At 56.2% G+C, this 19858-nt stretch overlaps 1 protein-coding gene across 4 annotated transcripts; it reads right to left on the bottom strand.

Moving 5' to 3' along the window:
• Positions 1-15446, bottom strand: SPINT1 (serine peptidase inhibitor, Kunitz type 1). 4 transcript variants are annotated; one of them, XM_070054003.1, is made up of 11 exons: positions 15309-15440; positions 14503-15021; positions 6003-6130; positions 5651-5789; positions 5392-5562; positions 5266-5292; positions 4843-4968; positions 4677-4727; positions 1457-1627; positions 1252-1299; positions 1-921 (listed from the first exon to the last, which is right to left on the bottom strand). In XM_070054003.1, the coding sequence occupies exons 2-11, from the start codon at positions 14936-14938 to the stop codon at positions 716-718; spliced, it is 1503 nt and encodes a 500-aa protein (XP_069910104.1). In that variant the 5' UTR covers positions 14939-15021; positions 15309-15440; the 3' UTR covers positions 1-715. The 4 variants fall into 4 exon arrangements, with proteins under 4 accessions (XP_069910104.1, XP_008267404.2, XP_008267402.2 ...); XM_008269182.4 differs by having other exon boundaries at positions 15222-15353; XM_008269180.4 differs by having other exon boundaries at positions 5266-5562; positions 15222-15446.
• Positions 15447-19858: the final 4412 nt, after the last annotated feature.

Raw genomic sequence — 19858 nt, 5'->3', positions numbered from 1 at the left:
CCCCACAAAACAGCTTTATTGCTTGATGAGAGGCCTGAAGCTGGCAGGAGGTTGCGGAGGGGGTAGGAGTGTTACGTGGAGTGCCCTGGGGGGCGGGGGTTGCAGGCCACCACCACCGCTGGGCCCCTGCTGCTGGCTCCGGGGGCCAGGCCAGGCTGGTTGAGGGGAAGAGGGGATAGCCACTTTGAGTTTCCTCTCCTCTGCATCCAGCCCCAGAGCATTAAATAAACTGAAAGCAACTCTTGCCAGCATGAACTGTCTGGGGAAGTCCATCCTGCCGACCCCGGACTGGGCAGAGCGGAAGGAGCGGCTATGGAGGACAGGATGGGGCATTCAGCATTTGATACCATCCTAGGCCCCTTCCCAAAACCTCAGGGTGGGGGCAGGCAGCTTTGCACAGGAAACACAACTCCTGCCTCCTCTGAACTCCCAGGCAGGCAGGCAGGCACGAAGGCAGGCTGGTCACACATGTACATACGTACGTACGTTCGTACAGCACCCCGGCTCCAGGGTTTTCGCTTCCGCCGGCGCCCTAGGCTTTAACTGGCTTAGGCTCAGCTGGGACTCTTCCCACAGGGGCAGGAGCCCTGGTGGCTGAGGCACAGCGGGCCTGGGAAACAGGCAGGATGAGCCTGGCCCCAAAGTTGTCCCCGGCCCAGGCTCCGCCTCGGCAAGCAGGAGGCAGGGCCAGGTGAGAGCTGGCGAGCCCCCGGGCTCACAGGGGCCGGGTCGTGTGGTTGTAGACCAGGTGCTCCGTGTCCTCGGTGGTGGAGACGGTGGAGCTGGCGGGGGTGGGCGGCGGGTGGCGGCGGTGTCTGTGGAAGCCCTTCCTCTGGTTCTTGAAGAAGCAGTAACCCAGGATGGCCACCACCACCACGATGCAGATGGCCAGGAGCACGGCAATGGCCACCTCCACGGAGCCTGGGGGGAGGGGCCGAGGAGGGGCTCTCAGCAAGGGGCGGAGTCAGACGTGCCAGGTGTGGAAGGACACGGCCCCAGCTCGTGTGCAGCTCAGCAGCTGCATGGGGAGCCCAGGGGGGCACTGGTGGCCTCGGCTCCACGTAGCTCTGCTTGCAGGTAGCTCGGGAAGGCCCGTGAGTCTCACCGCAGCACGGCAGACACCACCATCTGAGGGGGGCACTCAGAATCCTTCTCAACACAGGGGGGCAGCCACAACCAATCACATGGAGGTGATCCCTAGAGCGGATGCCTATACGTCAACCTCAGTGATGCAACTGATCAGGGACTTACCTACACTGGGAACGGCGCTTTCCCGCCGCAGACCGAACACGTCCTTCTCTGCCAAAGGATGGGGGGAGACAGCACTCAGCACCAAGGGCTCTGAGCCTTGGCTGTTCCCCAGCCGCTCCCTGCCTCCCTCTCCCACCCACACTCCAGGATGGAAGCCCTGGGACTGAGCCACTCCCCTCCCCAGCTCGGCCCCTGCCCCACTCACTGGAGATGCCTCGACAGGACTCCAGGCACTGCTGCTCGTCCTCAAAGTTGTTCTTGTTGCCATAGCAACCGCCATAGGTGAAGCGGTCGCAGCGTTCGGTGAAGGGGTTGTAGTACCAGCGGGGGATGCTCTCATGGCACAGGCCGGTGTCTGGCTGGTCTACACAGTGCCCTAGAGGAGGAGGGAGCAGGCAGGGGGCCTGTGAGCCTGGAGGGGCCCCTGCTATCACCCACCCCTGCTGAGGCGGCCTCAGAGACCCCCGCAGCATTCGGCCCATCTGAGCGTCACCACAGCGAGGAAGACAAATCCTGGGTGAGGCGCTCAGCCACACACTCACTTCCTTCTTGGGCTGCTTCCAGCTTTCCTGACTGCGCAAGGTCTCCGTTCCTACGGAGCACTTGGGTGGTTCACAGCTTCACATTTTGACAAAAATTTCATTTATTTGAAAGGCTGCAGAGACAGAGACAGACCTTCCGTTTGCTGGTTCACCCCTCAAATGCCTGTGAGAGCCCAAAGGCTGGAGCCACGAATTCAACCTAGTCTCTCGCAAGGACCCAAGTACTTGAGCCATCGAGGGTGCACATTAGCAGGAGGCTGGAATCAGAAGCAGAGCTGGGTCTTTTTTTTTTTTTTTTTTTTGACAGGCAGAGTGGACAGTGAGAGAGAGAGACAGAGAGAAAGGTCTTCCCTTGCCATTGGTTCACCCTCCAATGGCCGCCGCGGCCGGCGCGCTGCGGCCGGCGCACTGTGCTGATCCGATGGCAGGAGCCAGGAGCCAGGTGCTTCTCCTGGTCTCCCATGGGGTGCAGGGCCCAAGCACCTGGGCCATCCTTCACTGCACTCCCTGGCCACAGCAGAGAGCTGGCCTGGAAGAGGGGCAACAGGGACAGAATCCAGCGCCCCGACCGGGACTAGAACCCGGTGTGCCGGCGCCGGTAGGCGGAGGATTAGCCTAGTGAGCCGTGCAGAGCTGGGTCTTGAATCCAAGTACTCTGATACAGGTGTCCCAAGCAGCACTTTAACTGCCGTGACAAACGCCAGGCCCTGGCTGGTATTTTTTTAAAAATATTTCTTGATTTACTTTCATTTTATTTGAAAAGCAGAGAGACCTCTTCTATCCACGGTTCACTCCCCATGTGCCTACAACAGGGCTGGGCCTGGCTGAGGCCAGAGGCCTGGAGCTCAATCTGGGTCTCCCATGTGGGTGGCGAGGACCCAAGTACTTGAACATCACCTGCTGCCTCCCAGTGGGAAGATGGCTCAGAAACAGGAGCTCCAACATGGATGCGGGCATCTTCAGTGGTGCCAGACAACTACCCTGGTGCACAGTTTTAACAGAGAAGTGGCCTCAGGGTCTGAGCCTTGGCAGGCAACAACCCAGGCAAAATTATCTTTATTGTTTTCTTATGCTTACTTCTGTTGTTATTTTCAATTTGTGGGAAGTAAAAGCATGACTGTAATTAATTCATTTTCCTTTCCTTTTTACACTCTGATGAACAAAAGCTAACTGCTTTTAGAGTATATTCTCAATACAACAGGTAAATAATGGTTGCTTACAAATAGCAGGAACTAGGGGGCAGCCTTGTGGCATATCAGGTAAAGCTGCCTGCAATGCCAGCATTCCATATGAGTGCCGGTTCGAGTCCCGGCTGCTCCATTTCTGATTCAGCTCCCTGCCAATGGACCTGGGAAAGCAGCAGAGGATGGCCCAAGTGGCCCCTGTACCCACATGGGAGACCTGGAAGAAGCTCCTGGCTTCCATCTGGCCCAGCCCTGGCCATTGTAGCCACCTGGGCAGTGAACCAGCAGATAGAAGATCCTCTTTCTGTCTCTCCCTCTCTTTGTAACTCTGACTTTCGAATAATTAAACCTTAAAAAAAAAAAAAAAAAAAAAAAGCACAAGGCTGTGGAAGTTGCACAGTGACCTCGCCCACCCCGGACAGCATGACCAGAGGACTGGGCTGATGACTGCGGGAGGAGGGTCACTGTCGTGTCTCTGAGTGGCCCTTTCTCACCTGGCTGGAGGCCCGCAACAGCTGGCCCTGTCCTTTGTCCCCTTTGCTCTTGACTCCCCGCTAGCCTCCCCTTTCTCCTGTTAAGGTCCTCCTGCTTCCCTGGAAATCGGGGAAGGGCATGATTGGGACCTAAGAGATGGCATTCCCCACGAGACTCTGCCCTCTTCCATAACCCATGCCCTTGCGTCGGTGAATTGACTGTCCAGCACCCAGCAGTATGGGCCTAATTTGAACTTGCGTCACTAGTGGTATTCCATTTATTGAATGATACATGAAATTTCCTTGTTAACATATTAAGTTAAAAAAGTAATTGGCTGTGGCTGGCATTGTGGTATATATTGCAGGTAAAGCCACTGCCTGCAATACCAGTATCCCAAATGGGCACTGGTTCAAATCCTAGCTGTTCCACTTCTAATCCACCTCCCTGCTAATGCAACCTGGGAAGGCAGCAGAGGATGGCCCAAGTCCTTGGGCCCCTGTACCCATGTGGGAGACCCAGAAGAAGCTCTGGGCTTCTGGCTTCGGTTTGGCTCAGCCCCGGCCGTTGCAGCCACTTGGAGAGTGAACCAGCAGATGGAAGATCTCTGAATGTCACCCTCTCTTTGTAACTATGACTTTCAAATAAATACATAAATCTTTAAAAAGGAAAAAGAGGCCAGTGCTGTGGCATAGTGGAGCCACCATCTGCTTCACTTTGGATCCAGCTCTCTGCTGTGGCCTGGGAAAGCAGTGGAGGATGGCTCAAGTGCTTGGGCCCCTGCACCTGCATGGGAGACTTGGAAGAAGCTTCTGGCTCCCGGCTTCAGATCAGCACAGCTCCGGTCATTGTGGCCATTTGGGGAGTGAACCAGCAGATGGAAACTCTCTGTCTCTGCCTCTCTCAAATAAATAAATAAATAAATCTTAAGAAAAAAAAATTCTCTCCTTTGAAAAGAACGAACATTTCTTCTTTAAAAAAAAAAAAAAAAACCACACACACACACACAACTAACTGGCCAAGCAAATCACATCTTAGTGACAGGTGGCAGCTGTGGCTAAAGTTACAAAAGTGTGACCCTGTGGAAGCTGAGCCACAGAAGGGGTGAACTGGGGAATCAGCGGCTCCAGGGCTTTTTATGCCCATAGCCTGGCACAGGCAGCAGGCCCTGGGGAGGGCGTTGCTGGAAGGAGAAGTGAGGACAGCAGGCGACTCGGGGGGCTCTCACCTTTGTTGCTGGTGAAATGGATTCTCTGGAGCTCGTCAAAGCCGCTGGTGTCTGCAGAGAGGAAAGATCACAGTCACACGCTCAGGGCCAACAAAGCGCTTCCAGGGCCCTCTCCCCCTGCCCCACACCTGCTCCACGCCCCCCCCCCCCAACCCCCAGGCCTCACATTTTTCACAGGTGGCCTCATCAGAGGCATCTGGGCAGTCGGGGGTGTCGTCACACTCCAGGAAGCTATCGATGCAGCAGCCGTCACTGCAGCGGAACTGGGTGGGGTGACAGGTGCCAGAGCAGACTGGGTGGGGGCGAGGTCAGGGTCAGCACAGAGCAAGTGCAGGGGTCCATCATCTACTGGCCCTTTCCGCCCTGACACGCCCTCTATCCTCTTTCCACCAACCTTGGTGCCTCCTACAGGGAAAGGGGGTCAATCCTGGTAGGGGGATGCTGGGTTGGAAGGGACACTGTGCTTATGGTCCTTTCACATACTAGGACGGGTGGAATGGGGGGCAAAAGCAGGTTGGCTGGGGTGTGGCCAGGATGTGGGCTGGGGACCTGGAGGGGTGAGGGCGAAAGGGAAAGGAGCAAAGCCCACCTGGATGGTGCCTTTCCATCAGGGGTCCTGGGAGAGAGAACAGAGAAGTCAGAGGAAGCACGGCCAGGCTCCAGCAGGGACCCCTGCCCTCTCTGCCCTCCCTGCAGGAAAGTCCCGAGGGCCCACCTTGCACGCCCCGGCAGGCTAGCATGCACTCTTTCTCTCGCAAGTAGTTGTTCTTGTTGCCCAGACAACCTCCGTAAATGAACCTCTTGCAGATCTGTTCTGTGGGGTCGTAGTACCAGCGGGGGAAGGCGCCCCGGCAGCGGCCCACCTTGTTGGATGCGAGGCAGTAGTCTGGGGGGAGGAGAGCTTGTGAGGGGCACCTGCTGGGGCGGTCAGTCAAGGGAGGAGCCCCAGGCACTGCCTCCTCGGCCCCCCTCACCTTCAGTCTGCTTGGCGGACAGCACAGTGACTGTGACGTTGGCCGTGTTCTCTGGCTGGTCTGAGCCAGCCGGCGTTAGCTGGAACAGGTACGAGCCTTCCTTGAGTCCCCACAGCTCCACCTGGTCCAGGCTGTTTCTCTACACACAGGAGTGGCCATCAGGCTTGGGCTCCTCCAGGCCCTCCCAGCAGCTCACCCACACCCTGGGAAGAGTACTGGGACTTGGTATGAAATTATGTCCTCAGCTGTTGTCCACCTCCCTCCATCCAGAGCCACTGGCTGGCTGAAGCCCCAGAGCAGGGACCCCTGGGATGCTGGGTGGGGGTGTCAGGAAGCCAGCCCAGTGTCTCACCTCGACCCTGACATCCGTGCCTCCCTGCAGCAGGTGCCAATCTATACCGTCCACATCTTTAAGCACCACAGGCTCCTGGGGCTGTACCTTCAGGTCTGTGCTGGGCCAGGCCTTGGGGATCCAGGCCCCTGGAGGGAGGAAGGAGAGGGACAGTCAGCTCCCATTGAACAGCCCAGGTTTCCCCTGGAGCGGACGGGATTAGGGGTAGTATGAGCCTCTCCTTGGCTGACCTAGGACTCTGCGTGGAGCTCGCAACAAACCCAACTTCTCGCTCTCCATGTACAGACGTACTGAAGACACTTGTACACTACCAAGTCTGCTTTCTGAAATACACTACTGAACGGCACGTGCCATCTGATCTCATTCAGGGAGAAAGATCTATACGTACACACATACGCTTGGGTGAGGGAGCTTGATCCTATTTTCTATAGTAAGCTGGTAATTGTACTAATTGCTTTTTAAAAAGTAACAATTTTTTTAAATTAAAAATATTTTTAAAGATTTATTTATTTATTTGAAAGGCAGAGTTGCAAGAGGCAGGGGCAAAGAGAGAGACAGAGGTCTTCCATCCACTGGTTCACTTCCCAAATGGCTGCAACAGCCGGAGCTGGGCTGATCCAAAGCCAGGACTCAGGAGCTTTTTCCAGGTCTCCCACGTGGCTGCAGCGGCCCAAGCACTTGGGCCATCTTCCACTGTTCTCGCAAGCCACCAGCAGGAGGCTGGATCGGAAATGGAGCAGCCGGGATTCCAAACCTGTGCCCATATCGGATGCCGGTGCCTCAGGTAGCACCTACATTTTAAAAAATGTATTTGAGAGGAAGAGAGGGAGGGGTGAGGTAGCAGGACAGACAGAGCTCTATCTACTGGTGCATTCCCCAAATGCCTACAGTGGCCCTTACTGTGTGTATGTGTGGGGAGGTGAGGCCCCAAGTTGGGGGCAGCCAGTGTCAGGGGCAGAAGCTGGGGGCTGAGAACTTAATCCAGGCCTCCATGTGGGTGGCAGGGACCCAGATATTTAAACCATCACCTGCTGCCCAGCAGGAAGCTGGCATGAAAAATGGAGCCAGCTCTTGAACCCAGGCACTCTGAAATCCGACGTGGGCCTCCCAAATGGCAGCTTTACCATGAGGTAAAACACATGCCGCTGAAAGAACCATAATTTTTTAAAAATTTCTTTGACAGGTAGAGTTACAAACAGTGAGAGAGAGACAGAGAGAAAAGTCTTCCTTCCGTTGGCTCACTCCCCAAATGGCCACCATGGCCGGCGCTGCGCTGATCCGAAGCCAGGAGCCAGGTGCTTCCTCCTGGTCTCCCATGAGGGGCAGGGGCCCAAGCATTTGGGCCACCCTCCACTGCCTTCCTGGGCCACAGCAGAGAGCTAGCCTGGAAGAGGAGCAACCAGGACTAGAACCTGGCTCCCATATGGGATGCTGGCGCCACAGGTGGAGGATTAAACTAGTGAGCCACAGCGCAGGTCCCAGAACCATAATTTTTTAAAAAATTATTTATTCATTTATTGAAAGGCAGAGGAGAGAGAATCTTCCATCCGCAGGTTCACTCTCCAAATGCCTGCAACAGCTGGGGCTGGGCCAGGCCAAAGCTCGAAGCCAGGAACTCCATCCTGGTCTCCCACATGGGTGGCAGGGACCCAAGTACTTATGCCATCATCCACTGCTTTCCAGGTACCTAACAGGAAACTGGATTGGCAGCAGAAGTGCAACTTGATCCCAGGTACTGTGACAGGGGATGTGGGTGTTCCTAGCGGCACCCTAAACTGCTGTGTCCCAATACCTGACCCCGTAACTCTCTTTATTGTGGCCAGCCTTGGTGACATGGGAGTGGGCATGGAAAGGGGGTGCCTCTGCTGGCTCAGACACTGCCTCCAGCTACGAGGTTCTCAGGAGAACCACGCTCTCCCCTGATCTGTCACAGCCTGTTCCTATGGCTTCCTGAACTCAGGCTGGGGGGCTGAGGGAACCAGCACAAAGCCTGACTCTTGCCTGTAGTGGGTAGAATGGTGGCCCCAAAGGATGTGTCCACATCCAAACCCCAGAACCCACCAATGTGAACTCATTTGGAAAAAGAGTCTTTGCAGAAGTAATTAAGCAAAGGATTTCCAGATAGGATCGCCCTGGATTACATGGGTAGGCCCTAAATTCAACGACAAGTGTCTTATAAGAAATAGAAGTGAACCGCCGCCTGCAGTGCTGGCATCCCATATGGGCACAGGTTCAAGTCTCGGCTGCTCCACTTCTGATTCAGCTCTCTGCTGTGGCCTGGCAAAGTGTAGGATGGCCCAACTCCTTGGACCCCTGCACCTGCATGGAGACCTAGAGGAGGCTCTTGGCTCCTGGCTTCAGATCAGCACAGCTCCAGCCACTGAGGCCAACTGGGGAGTGAACCAGCGGATGGAGGACCTTTCTCTCTCTCTGCCTCTCCTTCTCTTTCTGTGTAACTCTGACTTTCAAATAAATAAGTAAGTCTTAAAAAAAAAAAAAAAAGAAGAAAAGAAATGGAAGTAGGGGTGGAGTGGGGGGGTGGCATTGTGGTGCAGCAGGTTAAGTAGTAGCTTGTGGTGCTGGCATCCCATGTGGACACTGGATTGAGACCCGCTGCTCCACTTCCAATCCCACTCCCTGCTAATAGCCCTGGGAAAGCAGCAGAAGACTGTTCAAGTGCTTGGGCCTGTACACCCTAATGGACAGAGTTCCAGGTTCCTGGCTTCTGCATGGACCAGCCCCAGCTGTTGTGGTCATTTGCGGAGTTAACCAGCAGATGGAAGATCTCTCTCTCTCTCTTTCTCTCTGCCTTTCAAATAAAAATTAAAAACAAACAATATCAAATCTTTTAATAAAAAAGAAACAGAAGAAAAGGCCAAGTAAAGCCAGAGGCAGAGACGCCAAGCCACAAGCCAAAGGACACCTGGAGTCACCCAAAGTTAGAAGATGGGGGTGCGTGTTGGTGCACAAAGGGTTAAACTACCACCTGGGACATCCACAGCCCATATCAGAGCATCCTTGTGAGTCCTGGCACTTCCCTCTGATCCAGCTTCCTGCTAACACACCCTGGGAGGCAGCAGATGATGGCTCAAGCACTTGGTCCCCCTCTACCCACGTGGGAGACCTGGGTGGAGCTACTGGTTCCTGGCTTCAGCTTCACCCAGCCTCGCTGTTGTAGGCATTTGGCGAGTGAAACAGGGGATGGAAGGTTCTCTCTGTCACTCTGCTTCCCAGGTAGCTGAAAATAAACAAACAGTAAAAAAAGAAGCTGGAAAGGGCAAGAAAGGATTCGGACACCCTGATGTTGGACTTCGGTCTTTAGAGCTGAGAGAAGAGATGCCCATTTGTGAAGCCGCCTGGTCTGTAGTGATTAGAACAGTCATAGGGAATTTTTTTTTTAAGATTTATTTATTTACTTGAAGTCAGAGTTATACAGAGAGAGAAGGAGAGGGAGAGGGAGGGAGAGGGAGGTAGAGGGAGGGAGAGGGAGGGAGAGGGAGGGAGAGGGAGAGAGAGGGAGAGGGAGAGAGAGAGAGAGAGAGGGAGAAAGAGAGAGAGGTCTTCCATCCGCTGATTCACTCCCCAGATGGCCGCCATGGCCGGAGCTCCGCCATTCCAAAGCCAGGAGCCAGGAGCTTCTTCTGGGCCTCCCACACGGGTGCAGGGGTCCAAGGACTTGGACCATCTTCTACTGCTTTCCCAGGCCATAGCAGAGAGCTGGATGGGAAGTGGAGCAGCCAAGACTTGACCAGCGCCCATATCGGATGTCGGCACTGCAGGCAGCAGCCTAACCCACTATGCCACAGCGCCAGCCCCAGTCATAGGGAATTAAGACACTGCCTTGAGGGGATTATCATCCGACTCGGGAGAAAAGACCCAAGAGCATGGAGCAACACGGGGAGCTCCAACCCACCCACCTGAAGCAGTGTGTGTGCAAGACAAGGTCATTCAGAGAAGGGAGAGGCAGAGGGCGAGGTGAGGAGGGGAGGAGGACCTTTTGGTTTCTCGTTACTGTGGTTTGGCTGTGGGGAAGAATGTGGGCTGTTTACCGAGGATGGAAGAAAACAGGAGAAACCAAAGCAAGGTCAGGGGCTCTCTGGCTTGGGACAGAGCTCAAGGCACCAGGGAAGGAACGCATTTCTGTCAGCTGCCCAGCATGGGTGGAACGGGAGGACATGAGGCTGGGTGCAGTAAGTCAGGCACAGAAAACCACCCATGTTCTCACTTACATGTATGTGGACACTATGAAGCTGATCGCATAGACACAGGAGTGGAACAGAGCCTGGGAAGGTGTGTGGGGAAGGGATGGGGAGAGGATGGCAAGTGGGTGCAGGGGTGCAGGTGCAGAGAAGGTTCTAGGCTGCAGGACAATGCTAGTTGACAGCAAGCAATCATGTTTTTCCAAACAGGGCTTCGTTCCCTGCGCCCTGATCTGATCGTTACAACTGAATGTGTGTACTGACACATCACACTGTGCCCATAGATTTGTACGATGATCGCCTGTCAATCAAAAATTCAAAAAGTGGGGCGTGGCGTTGTGGCACAGCTCTTCTCCCTTCATGCACGCCGCCGGGGCTGGGGCTGGGGCACAGGGGGTTGGGCCGCATCCCTGAGCGAGTCCCTCATCAGAGTGCCTGAGCTCGCTTCCCCTCTGCTTCCAATGCAGCTTCCGGCTACAGCGCACCTGGGAGACAGCAGAGGACGGCCCCAGTGCTTGGGCCCCTGCTGCCCATGCAGGACACCTGAATGGAGTTCCAGGCTCCTGGCTTTGGCCTGGCCCCGTCCCTGCAACTGCGGATATCTGGGGAGTGAACCAGGTGACGGAAGCTCTCTCTCTGTCCCTCCTTCTCTGTCACTTTGCCTTTTTAAATGAAATGAGTAAAACTTCAAGAAATATGTACTGGAAATCATTCCCTAGCAACACATGCGTCCTGTGGGCCCATGTTGTGGTGTAGCAGGTAAAGCCACTGCCTGCGATGCCTGCATCCCATAATAGGCCACAGGTTTGAGTGCTGGCTGCTCCACGTCTGATCCAGCTCCCTGCTAATGCACCTGGGAAAGCAGCAGAGGATGGCCCCAGTGCTTCGGCCCCTGCCCCCACGTGGGACACCTGGATGAAGCTCCTGGCTCCTGCCTTTGGCCTGGCCTGATCTGGGCCATTGTGGCCCTTTGTGGAGTGAACCAGCAAATGAGAAGATCTTTGTCTCTGCCTTTAAAATAAATAAATGAATCTTTAAAAAAAAGTTTCCTTGTGTTGTTGGTTACATAATACACATCACAACTGATACAATTTGTGTAACCAGCCCCCACCTGTCTGTCCACCCTCACCCCCTCCCTTTGAGAACCACCGCTGCCTCAGGGGTTCAGGGGTTATCACTGTTACTAAAACAGTGTCAAAGGCTGTGCTGACAGACAGGGAGGCTGCTTCCAGCCCCTCCTCGGCAACAGCGCCAGGCCGGCAGGTTGTTTCTCACGTGTGTGTTTGCCTGCCCGATGCATTCCTGCAAGCTGCACCGTGCCAGGGTCCCGGGCAGCTCGGGTTTTCACAGACACTGCCAAACTGTCTGCCTCGGAGGTCAGTTCAAGGGTAAGAGTGCAGAGGAAGAAGAGACGGCACAGTGGTAAGAACAGCTCGTGGAAGGCTGAGTCACAGGGATTCCTTTCTCATGAGCCACAGAACGCAGAGGCAACACAGGGACTCACAGGTCACAACGGGGAGAAGACCAGGACACACAGTGACAGCGAGAGGGGCACCAGGGGAGCGGGTTTCACGGAGAAACATGTCAAACCGCAGAGGTCTAGCCGACCAAGGAAAGGGAGCTGCATTCCAAGATTTCTGGGGCAAGAAACCAGGCGGACAAGGAGCACACGGTACATGCCTGGAAGCTACCCCCGACCCAGAGGTGTGGCTGGCGACGTAGGGTGAGGACCTCGAGAGCCCAGCAAGGGGCAGTGGCCGGGAGGAGCCTGTTCCTCCCTTCCTGCATTCCGCAGAAAATGATCAGCCTCTGGAACTGGGAAAGAAGACAGGCTGCTTACTCAGCAGTGTACCTAGTGGACAGACAGACAGACAGATAACCCCACCAGGCCCCCAGGGCAGAACTGGCAGTGATAAATCAGACCTTGGGCTCAATCAAGAACTTCCCAGAAGAACCCTCCACAGCTCTCTCTCCAAGCCCCAGGCCCAGGGACCAAGCGGCAGAGGTGCTGCCCTACCACTCCTCAAAGAGAGCAAAGGCTAGAGTGGCAATAAAACAAACCAGGCCCTCCCCCAGCGGCCAGCCCCCAGGACATCTCCAAGGAAACAGACTCCACCTTCTAAGCCACACCCACACAGGAAAGAGGGGGAGGCCAAGCAGTGGGCCTCCAGCTGCAGGAGTCTGGACTGGCCTGGCCTGGCCTGGCCGCTGGCTGGCAGGGATGGGGAGCAGAGAAGCCCCCAGCTGAGGAGTTCGCTACCCGAGAGAATTAAAGGTGTAGGGGCAGGCGTTTGGCGCAGTGATGAGGCCTCCACTTGGGACGTCCTCACATTGGAGTTTTGGGTTCCAGTCCCAGCCAATGCACACCCTGGGAGGCTCAAGCTGGGCTCTTCCTACCCACGTCGGGGAACCATATTGAGTTCTGGGCTCAGCCTGGCCCCTGCTGTTAAGGGCATGGAGGGAGGGAACCTGCAGAAGGGAGCATGCTCCCTCTCTTTCTGTTTGTCGAATAAATACATCAACAAGTTAAAAAAAAAAAAAAACACAAAAAAAGAATGAAATGTTTCAAAGCTGTGTGTACCAGCCCCCCTTCCCCCACCTCTGTCCACCCTGGCTTCCAGCGTGCACACAACAGCTCTGCCCTGCTCTTAACCACTTCCAACCTCTCTGGCTGGGACTCCCTGGACTCGCTGCACACAGCTTCCTCCAGGTCCCCAAACTCTGCAGTGCCCAGAAGGGCTGGAATGGCCTAGAGCTCCCCCTCAGCCCACTTGGCTCCTTCAAGCCCCAGAAAGCCCCATTCTGCCCTCTTGTGCCAGGCAGGCCAGGCCTGGGGGTTTCTGGATGAAGAAGTCCCCAGTGTGGTCGGCTCCCGGAGCAGACTACAGATTTCTGGCCTGCAGTGGGCCTCCCATGGGGCCTCTGTGGGAGCAGGAAGAGCAGCGGCAGCTCAAGCCAGTCAGCATCAACACTCCTACACTCTCTGCTGCTTCCTTGTGGAACAGGCTCTAGTCCTGCTCCAACGGGACTCCCTGGCCCAGGCCGGCCCACACATGGTGCCCTCCCCTCTCACAGTCCTTGTCCCAGCTCTCCTTGGGGACCCAGGAGAGCTACTGGAAGGATGGGGAGATGAGCGGCCCAGCCCATGAGGGATTCTAGCCCAGGAAGAGGCTGGAGAGGAAAATCCCTCCTCCACTTTGCAAACTGAGGCCACCTACAGCTGGAGCCCCAGTCCCGGCCCCTGGCTCCCCCACCTCTGATTCTGTCATCTACTGGGCCGTCTACCAAGGATGGGAGCTGTTATCCTGGACCAGTTACCTAACACGAGAGTGTCAGTTTCCCAGCCTAAAAAGTGGGAGACTACCCACTGCACCCGTTTCCGAGGTTGTTGACCTGAGGCCCAGGAGAGCGTGTGTGGCACAGCCACCGGTAAACTGTAAAGCACTAACAGGTTATCAGCTATGACCTGGAGCCCCACCTGACCAGAACAGCAGGGAGAGAGGTTGGGGAGGCCAGCTGCCTGCTCAGTCCTAGGAGGAAAGAGGAGGAGCCCTGACCCCCCCCCCCACTTTGCCCTTTTCCCAGGAAGTAAACAAGGTGAGCAGATAGCTTGGCTACCAGGCCCTCAGCAGGGACAGCCCTGCCCGGCTCACCTGTGCTGCACACACACCTGCCTGGACAGCTGACATCCCTCCCCTAGCAGGTACACATGCCAGCGGGCTGACTCACCCAGCAACCCTCACTCCCAGCCCCAGAGCCCCTAGGCTACTGTGCCCACAACCTTCCCCCTCTGTTTGGGTCAGCCCCAGACTGGGTGTGTTCTTTACTCTCTGGGGTCTGGCATTTTTTCCTGGACCACCAAAAGGCCAGCGCATTCCCAGCGCAGAGGGATGCTGACAGTTCCCATGTCCAGCCAGCAGAGGGGACTAGGGCAGGATCACCCGACAGGTGCACAGGTTACACAGGCCAGTGCTCAGCAGCGTGCCTTCCGGATGCTGTATCCAGACTCCTCCATCCGGGCTAAACCTATCTGAGTCAGAGGCCAGGATCCCAAGGGGCTGCCCCCTCTCTCCCAGACACGTTGAGCATAAGGTTCTCCTGTAAGCCCCAGCCCCTCACCTCTGGATCTGGGCTCTAGTATGGTCCCCTTCCTTTGTCTACTCTCCATACTAGCTGCGGCTAAGAAGTTGAAGTAGAAATGGACTCTGCTCCTTAACTCCTTCCCGATGCTCACCCGCCCCGGACTCCATAACCCGGCCCTCAGTTTCTCCAAATCAGCCGCCCCGGGGCCTCTTCCTTACCGCCAAAGCCCTGGGAGCGCAGGTCGCGGAAGGAGCTGTACACTTCCCGCGAGAGGTAATTGACGAAGCCCTCCCTGGGCGCGAACTTGCACACGAAGTTCTGCTCGTAGAGGCAGTCCATAAGGAAGCAGGCGGCGACTGCATCCTCCCCGCCGCCGGGCGGCAGCTCCACCAGCGCCAAATTGCAGTTTTGGGTTTCGCAGCAGGCGAGCACGCAATCCCAGCTGTGGTGCACCGTGCGGGAGCCCCAGGAGGTGGCCCCGTTGCTGACCGAGGCGTTGATGTCCAGTACGAAGTCAGGCACCCTGGCGGTAAAGCGGTCCTTGCAGATGGCTCCCTCGGGCGGCCCGGCCTCAGTGCCTTGGAGGCCGAGCGCGCACAGGAGCCACACGGCGACTGGGGAGATGAGAGCCAGGAAGCGGCGGGCGCTGACCATCGTTCTCCTGGGGGCCGTCGCCCCGCTCCCCACGGGGGTCACCTTCACCGTGCGGGCGTCTGGGTTCCGAGAGTACCTGTGACCTGGAAGAGGGAGGGACGGAGGAGGAGACGCACCTGATCAGCCCCGAGACTTCGAGGGAGGAAGGCCGGAGGAAGTGGGTCGGGGAACACGGAGCAACCCCGGGAGGAGGACGCGCAGAGCAGGCCCGCCCCTCCCACGCACCCTCCCGAGGCCCGGCGGCCCACTGGCCAGCAGGGGAGCGGCTCCGGAGCGCACGTACCCGGACACACGTACGAGCGCGGAACAAAGGCGCCACCATGCTCCGAGTCCGCCCCGCCTCCGCCTGGCGCTCCGGGGCCCCGGTTACCTGCGCAGGTGAGTAGGGTGGGGCCGGGCCCGCCGAGGTTCCGGTCCCGGCTTCCTGCGCGGCTCCCGCCGCCGCTTCCGCCCCGGTGCCGGGTGTGCTGGCTACCGAACGCCTCCTCTCCCCAGTTTCTGGTGAAACTGAGTCAGTGCGGCCTGGGCGGGGCGGACATTAACCCGAGCGCCATCGGCCCCGCCCACGCCCGGTGAGCCCCGGCCGGCCCTTCCCGGCCGAGCTTCCGCCTCGGTCCGCCCCGCAGCGCGGCGGTCCCCAATCCCTCCCTGGAGCCTGGCCTGCGGAGGGGCCCGGTGGTGTCCCGCCCGGGGACGCGTCGGGTCGAGGTCGCTCCGCGCGGGATTCCCCGGGGCCAGCCCCAGAAATGCATCCTGAAGGCCGGGACGCTGCAGCCACGTCGGACACGGAGGGGCCCGCGCCTGGGGCGGCTGCCTCCGGAGCATCCCCGCCCACAGCCCCAGCCCCGGGCCTGAGGCGCTTTTGAAGGACCTGGGGGGTGCAGGAAGCAGGGGCAGCGCTCCAGGTAGCCCGCTCTCGGAAAATGATTTGTGTTCAGTGGCGGACAGAAGCTGTGAGGCTGCCCCTGCACCAGCCGGGGTCTGGGATGCGTGCTGCAGTGTCTCTGCCCTTGCCACCTGCGGGGTGGGGGTGGGGGGGCTTCTTCCTGCCAGGCAGAGAAGGGAGGTCGCTGCCCAAGTCCAGGCTTCGCGTCTTGATCCTCAGCGGGCCCCTCCTCTTGTAGCAGTTTCCCTGTCTCCATAACCGCTGCCCACTTCCTGGGGCTCAGTTCCCCTTGGCCCCCCACAAAGGGAGTGATCCTGGTGCACTCTCTTCCGGTGAAATGCCATCTTTGGACCCGTGGACGCTGGGTCAATGCCCTTCCCAAAGCCGCCGACCCCTTAAGGCGAACCTCATTGCTCTTCCCAAGTGAAGAACCCATTTTGTGTTAACTTGCTTGCTTGTTTAAAGATTTATTTGAAAGGCAGAGTGAGAGAGAGATCTTCCATTGCTGGTTTACTCCCTAAATGGCAGCAGCAGCCTGAGCTGGGCCAGGACTAAGCTAGGAGCCAAGAGCTTCATCCTTGCCTCTCATGTGGGTGGCAGGGGCCCGGTCTTTGGGCCATATTCTGCTTTCCTAGGCAAATTATCAGGGAGTTGGATTGGAAGTAGAGGAGCCAGGACTCGAACCTGTGTTCATATGGAATGCCAGCATTGCAGGCAGTAGTTTAACCCTGCTGCATAAAGAACTGTTTCTCTCTCTCTCTCTCTCTCTCTCTTTCTTTCTCTCTCTTCCTCTCTTTCTCTCTTTCTTTCTTTCAATATTTTATTTATTTATTTGAGAGGCAGGGAGAGGGAGAGACAAAGGTCTTCCACCTGCTGGTTCACTCCCCAAATGGCGGCCATCAGAGCTGGGCCGATCTGAAGCCAGGAGCCAAGAGCTTCTTTTGGGTCTCCCATGCGGGTGAAGGGGCCCAAGCACTTGGGTCATCTGCTGCTGTTTTCCCAGGCCATAGCAGAGAGCTGGATAGAAAGAGGAGCAGCTGGGACACAAACTGGTGCCCATATGGGATGCCAGCTTTGCAGGTAGAGGCTTAGCCCACTATGCCACAGTGCTGGCCCCACATGAAGGACTCTTTTTTTTTTTTTTTTTTTGGACAGGCAGAGTGGACAGTGAGAGAGAGACAGAGAGAAAGGTCTTCCTTGTCCGTTGGTTTACCCCCGCAATGGCCGCTGCGGCTGGTGCACTGTGGCCAGTGCACCGCGCTGATCTGAAGCCAGGAGCCAGGTGCTTCCCCCTGGTCTCCCATGCTAGTGCAGGGCCCAAGCACTTGGGCCATCCTCCACTGCACTCCCTGGCCACAGCAGAGAGCTGTCCTGGAAGAGGGGCAACCGGGACTAGAACCCAGTGTGCCGGTGCCGCAGGCAAAGGATTAGCTTATTGAGCCACAGCACTGGCCTGAAGAACTCTTAAAAGAGCAATGGTTGGTCCTCTTAATGCTCTCCCAAAAAAGGAGATTGCGGACCTTTTCATGGCGTCCTGCACCCCCCCCCCCCCAGCCCTGTGAGGGCATTCTTCTCAGTTTGTCACCTGGAGCAGCTGTTCTTCCATCTTGCTGCCAAGGATCATTTTCCTTGCTGAACTGCAGCATCCCGCAGCCGCCCTCACCAATGGAACCTGGAGTCTGTCTCCCATTCTCTGGGGTGTCCGGGGTGTCCCACAGGCTCTGCATGGTGAGAATGAAGAAACCACCCTGAGGTTACTGGGAAGAAAGGAAGTTGTGAGTTAGTTCCTGCCTTCCCCAGCAGCTTATACACACCAGCTCCCCAACAGGGGAATATTACATCACCATGGAGTTATCATTACATCATTGTGCACACCCTTCCAAGCAGCTACATGTATCAAGCACTGACAATGCCCAAGCCCTGCCCATCTATCACCCTATATACTCAAAACTGACCAAGGGAGTAGGCACCATTTTTGTCCCCATGTTACACACATAAACAAACACGCTCAGGCAGGTGAACTTGGCAGGACATACAGCAGGTCAGAGGGAGAGTGGGGAGTGGAGCCTGCACTAGGCAACTCCATTGCTTTGGTCCCTAAACACTGGGTTTTATGGCATCTACGACTCTGACTTCATCTGGAAGGTCTGCCCTCAATTCAACTTGCCTGGACCAAAAGCTCATTATGGGGGTGTGCATTGTGGTGCACCTGCATCCCATCCTCGAGTGCCTACTTTGAGTCCTGACAACTTCCTGCGTCCTGCTACTGCTCCTGGAACACAAGAGGTAATGGTCCAAGTGCTTGAGTTCCTGCCACCCATGTGGGAGACTCAGGTGGAGTTCCTGGCTCCTGGCTTTGGGCTGGATCAGCTACAGCTGTTGTGGGCATTTTGGGAGTGAACCAGCAGATGAAAAATCTGTCACTTTGCCTTTCAAACAAATTAATTAAATCAATTTTTAAAAAAATGTGCTGTGAGTCCCCTCGGAAACTCATATTGGAATCTGATTGCCATCGTGGTGGTGGCGGGATGTGGCGCCTTTAGGGGGTGATGAGGTCGCTAAGAGATATCAATGCTTTGTGGGGAGGAGGACTGAGAGCAGGTGGTGCAGAGCCCGCGGGGTCCTCATGTTGTGCTGTTCCACGTGTGCCCGCTCACCCTTGTGCTCTCCACCCGTGTTAGGGACAATGTGTAATCCCCTGCCAGATGCAGCCACCTGATCGTGAACTTGCAGCCTCCAGAACCAAAAGCTGAATAAACTTTCCTTCGTAGGCTACCCTGTCTATTTCAGCAACAGAACGCAGAGGAAGTGTCTCCTAGACAGGATTGCTAATGCTCTGGCAGCCCCCAGGCTGGATCCCTCCTTGTGGAGAGGTTTGCGATCTCTGTAAAGATCTTACAGGTCAGGCTGAGAGACAGGGTTGGGTGGGGGTTGACCTTGTGGGCTTCAGACTCAGTCTACTGGCTTTAGCTTTCAACTGCCCCTTAGCATTGGTGTGGGCTTAGGCAAGGTTGTTTTGTTTTAAGATTTATTTATTTGGGGCCAGCACCATGGCTCACTTGGCTAATCCTCCGCCTGCGGCGCCGGCACCCCAGGTTCTAGTCCCGGTTGGGGCGCCGGATTCTGTCCCGGTTGCTCCTCTTCCTGTCCAGCTCTCTGCTGTGCCCAGGAGTGCAGTGGAGGATGGCCCAGGTGCTTGGGCCCTGCACCCGCATGGGAGACCAGGAAAAGCACCTGGCTCCTGGCTTCGGATCAGCACAGCGCGCCAGTCGTAGCAGCCATTTGGGGGGTGAACCAGTGGAAGGAAGACCTTTCTCTCTGTCTCTCTCTCTTTCTCACTGTCTAACTCTGCCTGTCAAAAAAAAAAAAAAAAAAAAAAAAAAGATTTATTTATTTGAAAGGCAGAGTTACAGAGTGGTGGGAGAGATCTGCTGGGTCACTCCCCAGATGGCTACAGTGGCAGGGGATGGGACAGTCTGAAGCCAGGAGCTAGGAGCTTCTTCCAAATCTCCCAGGAGGGTGGCAGGGGCCCAAGGACTTGGGCCATTTCTGCTGCTTTCCCAGTCCATAGCAGAGAGCTGGATGGGAAGTGGAGCAGCCGGGACTGGCGCCAGCGCCCATATGGGATGCCGGCACCGCAGGCTGTGGCTTTATCCACTATGCCACAGCACTGGCCTGTAGGTAAATTTTTTAGCCTCCCTGAGTCTTGTCCTCCTGGCATCAGTGGTGGGGCTCTTACAGAGGTATTTCAAAACAATTTGTGGAAAATGGAATTGAAAGATGTTTACTCCTTCTCTTTCTGTAATTCTGAGTTCAAAATAAATAAATCTTAAAAAGATAAGTGCTTCAGGGCAAAAAATATTTGAAATCAATGCAGTCTTTTCATGAACTTTTTGAAGACTCCTTTGCATAGGAAAAAAAAAATCTAGAAGGAAACTTGCCACAGTGTTAGTAATGGTGGGCTTTGTGTTGCCACAGTCCGGATAAGGTTAGGGTGTGCGTCGCAGAGTCCGTGTGCTAGGAGCTCAGTCCCT

The sequence above is a fragment of the Oryctolagus cuniculus genome, chromosome 12 (assembly GCF_964237555.1).
Source record: "Oryctolagus cuniculus chromosome 12, mOryCun1.1, whole genome shotgun sequence".
Lineage (NCBI taxonomy): Eukaryota > Metazoa > Chordata > Mammalia > Lagomorpha > Leporidae > Oryctolagus > Oryctolagus cuniculus.
Note: the sequence above shows the minus strand (reverse complement) of the source record. Positions and strands in the feature narration are given on the sequence as shown.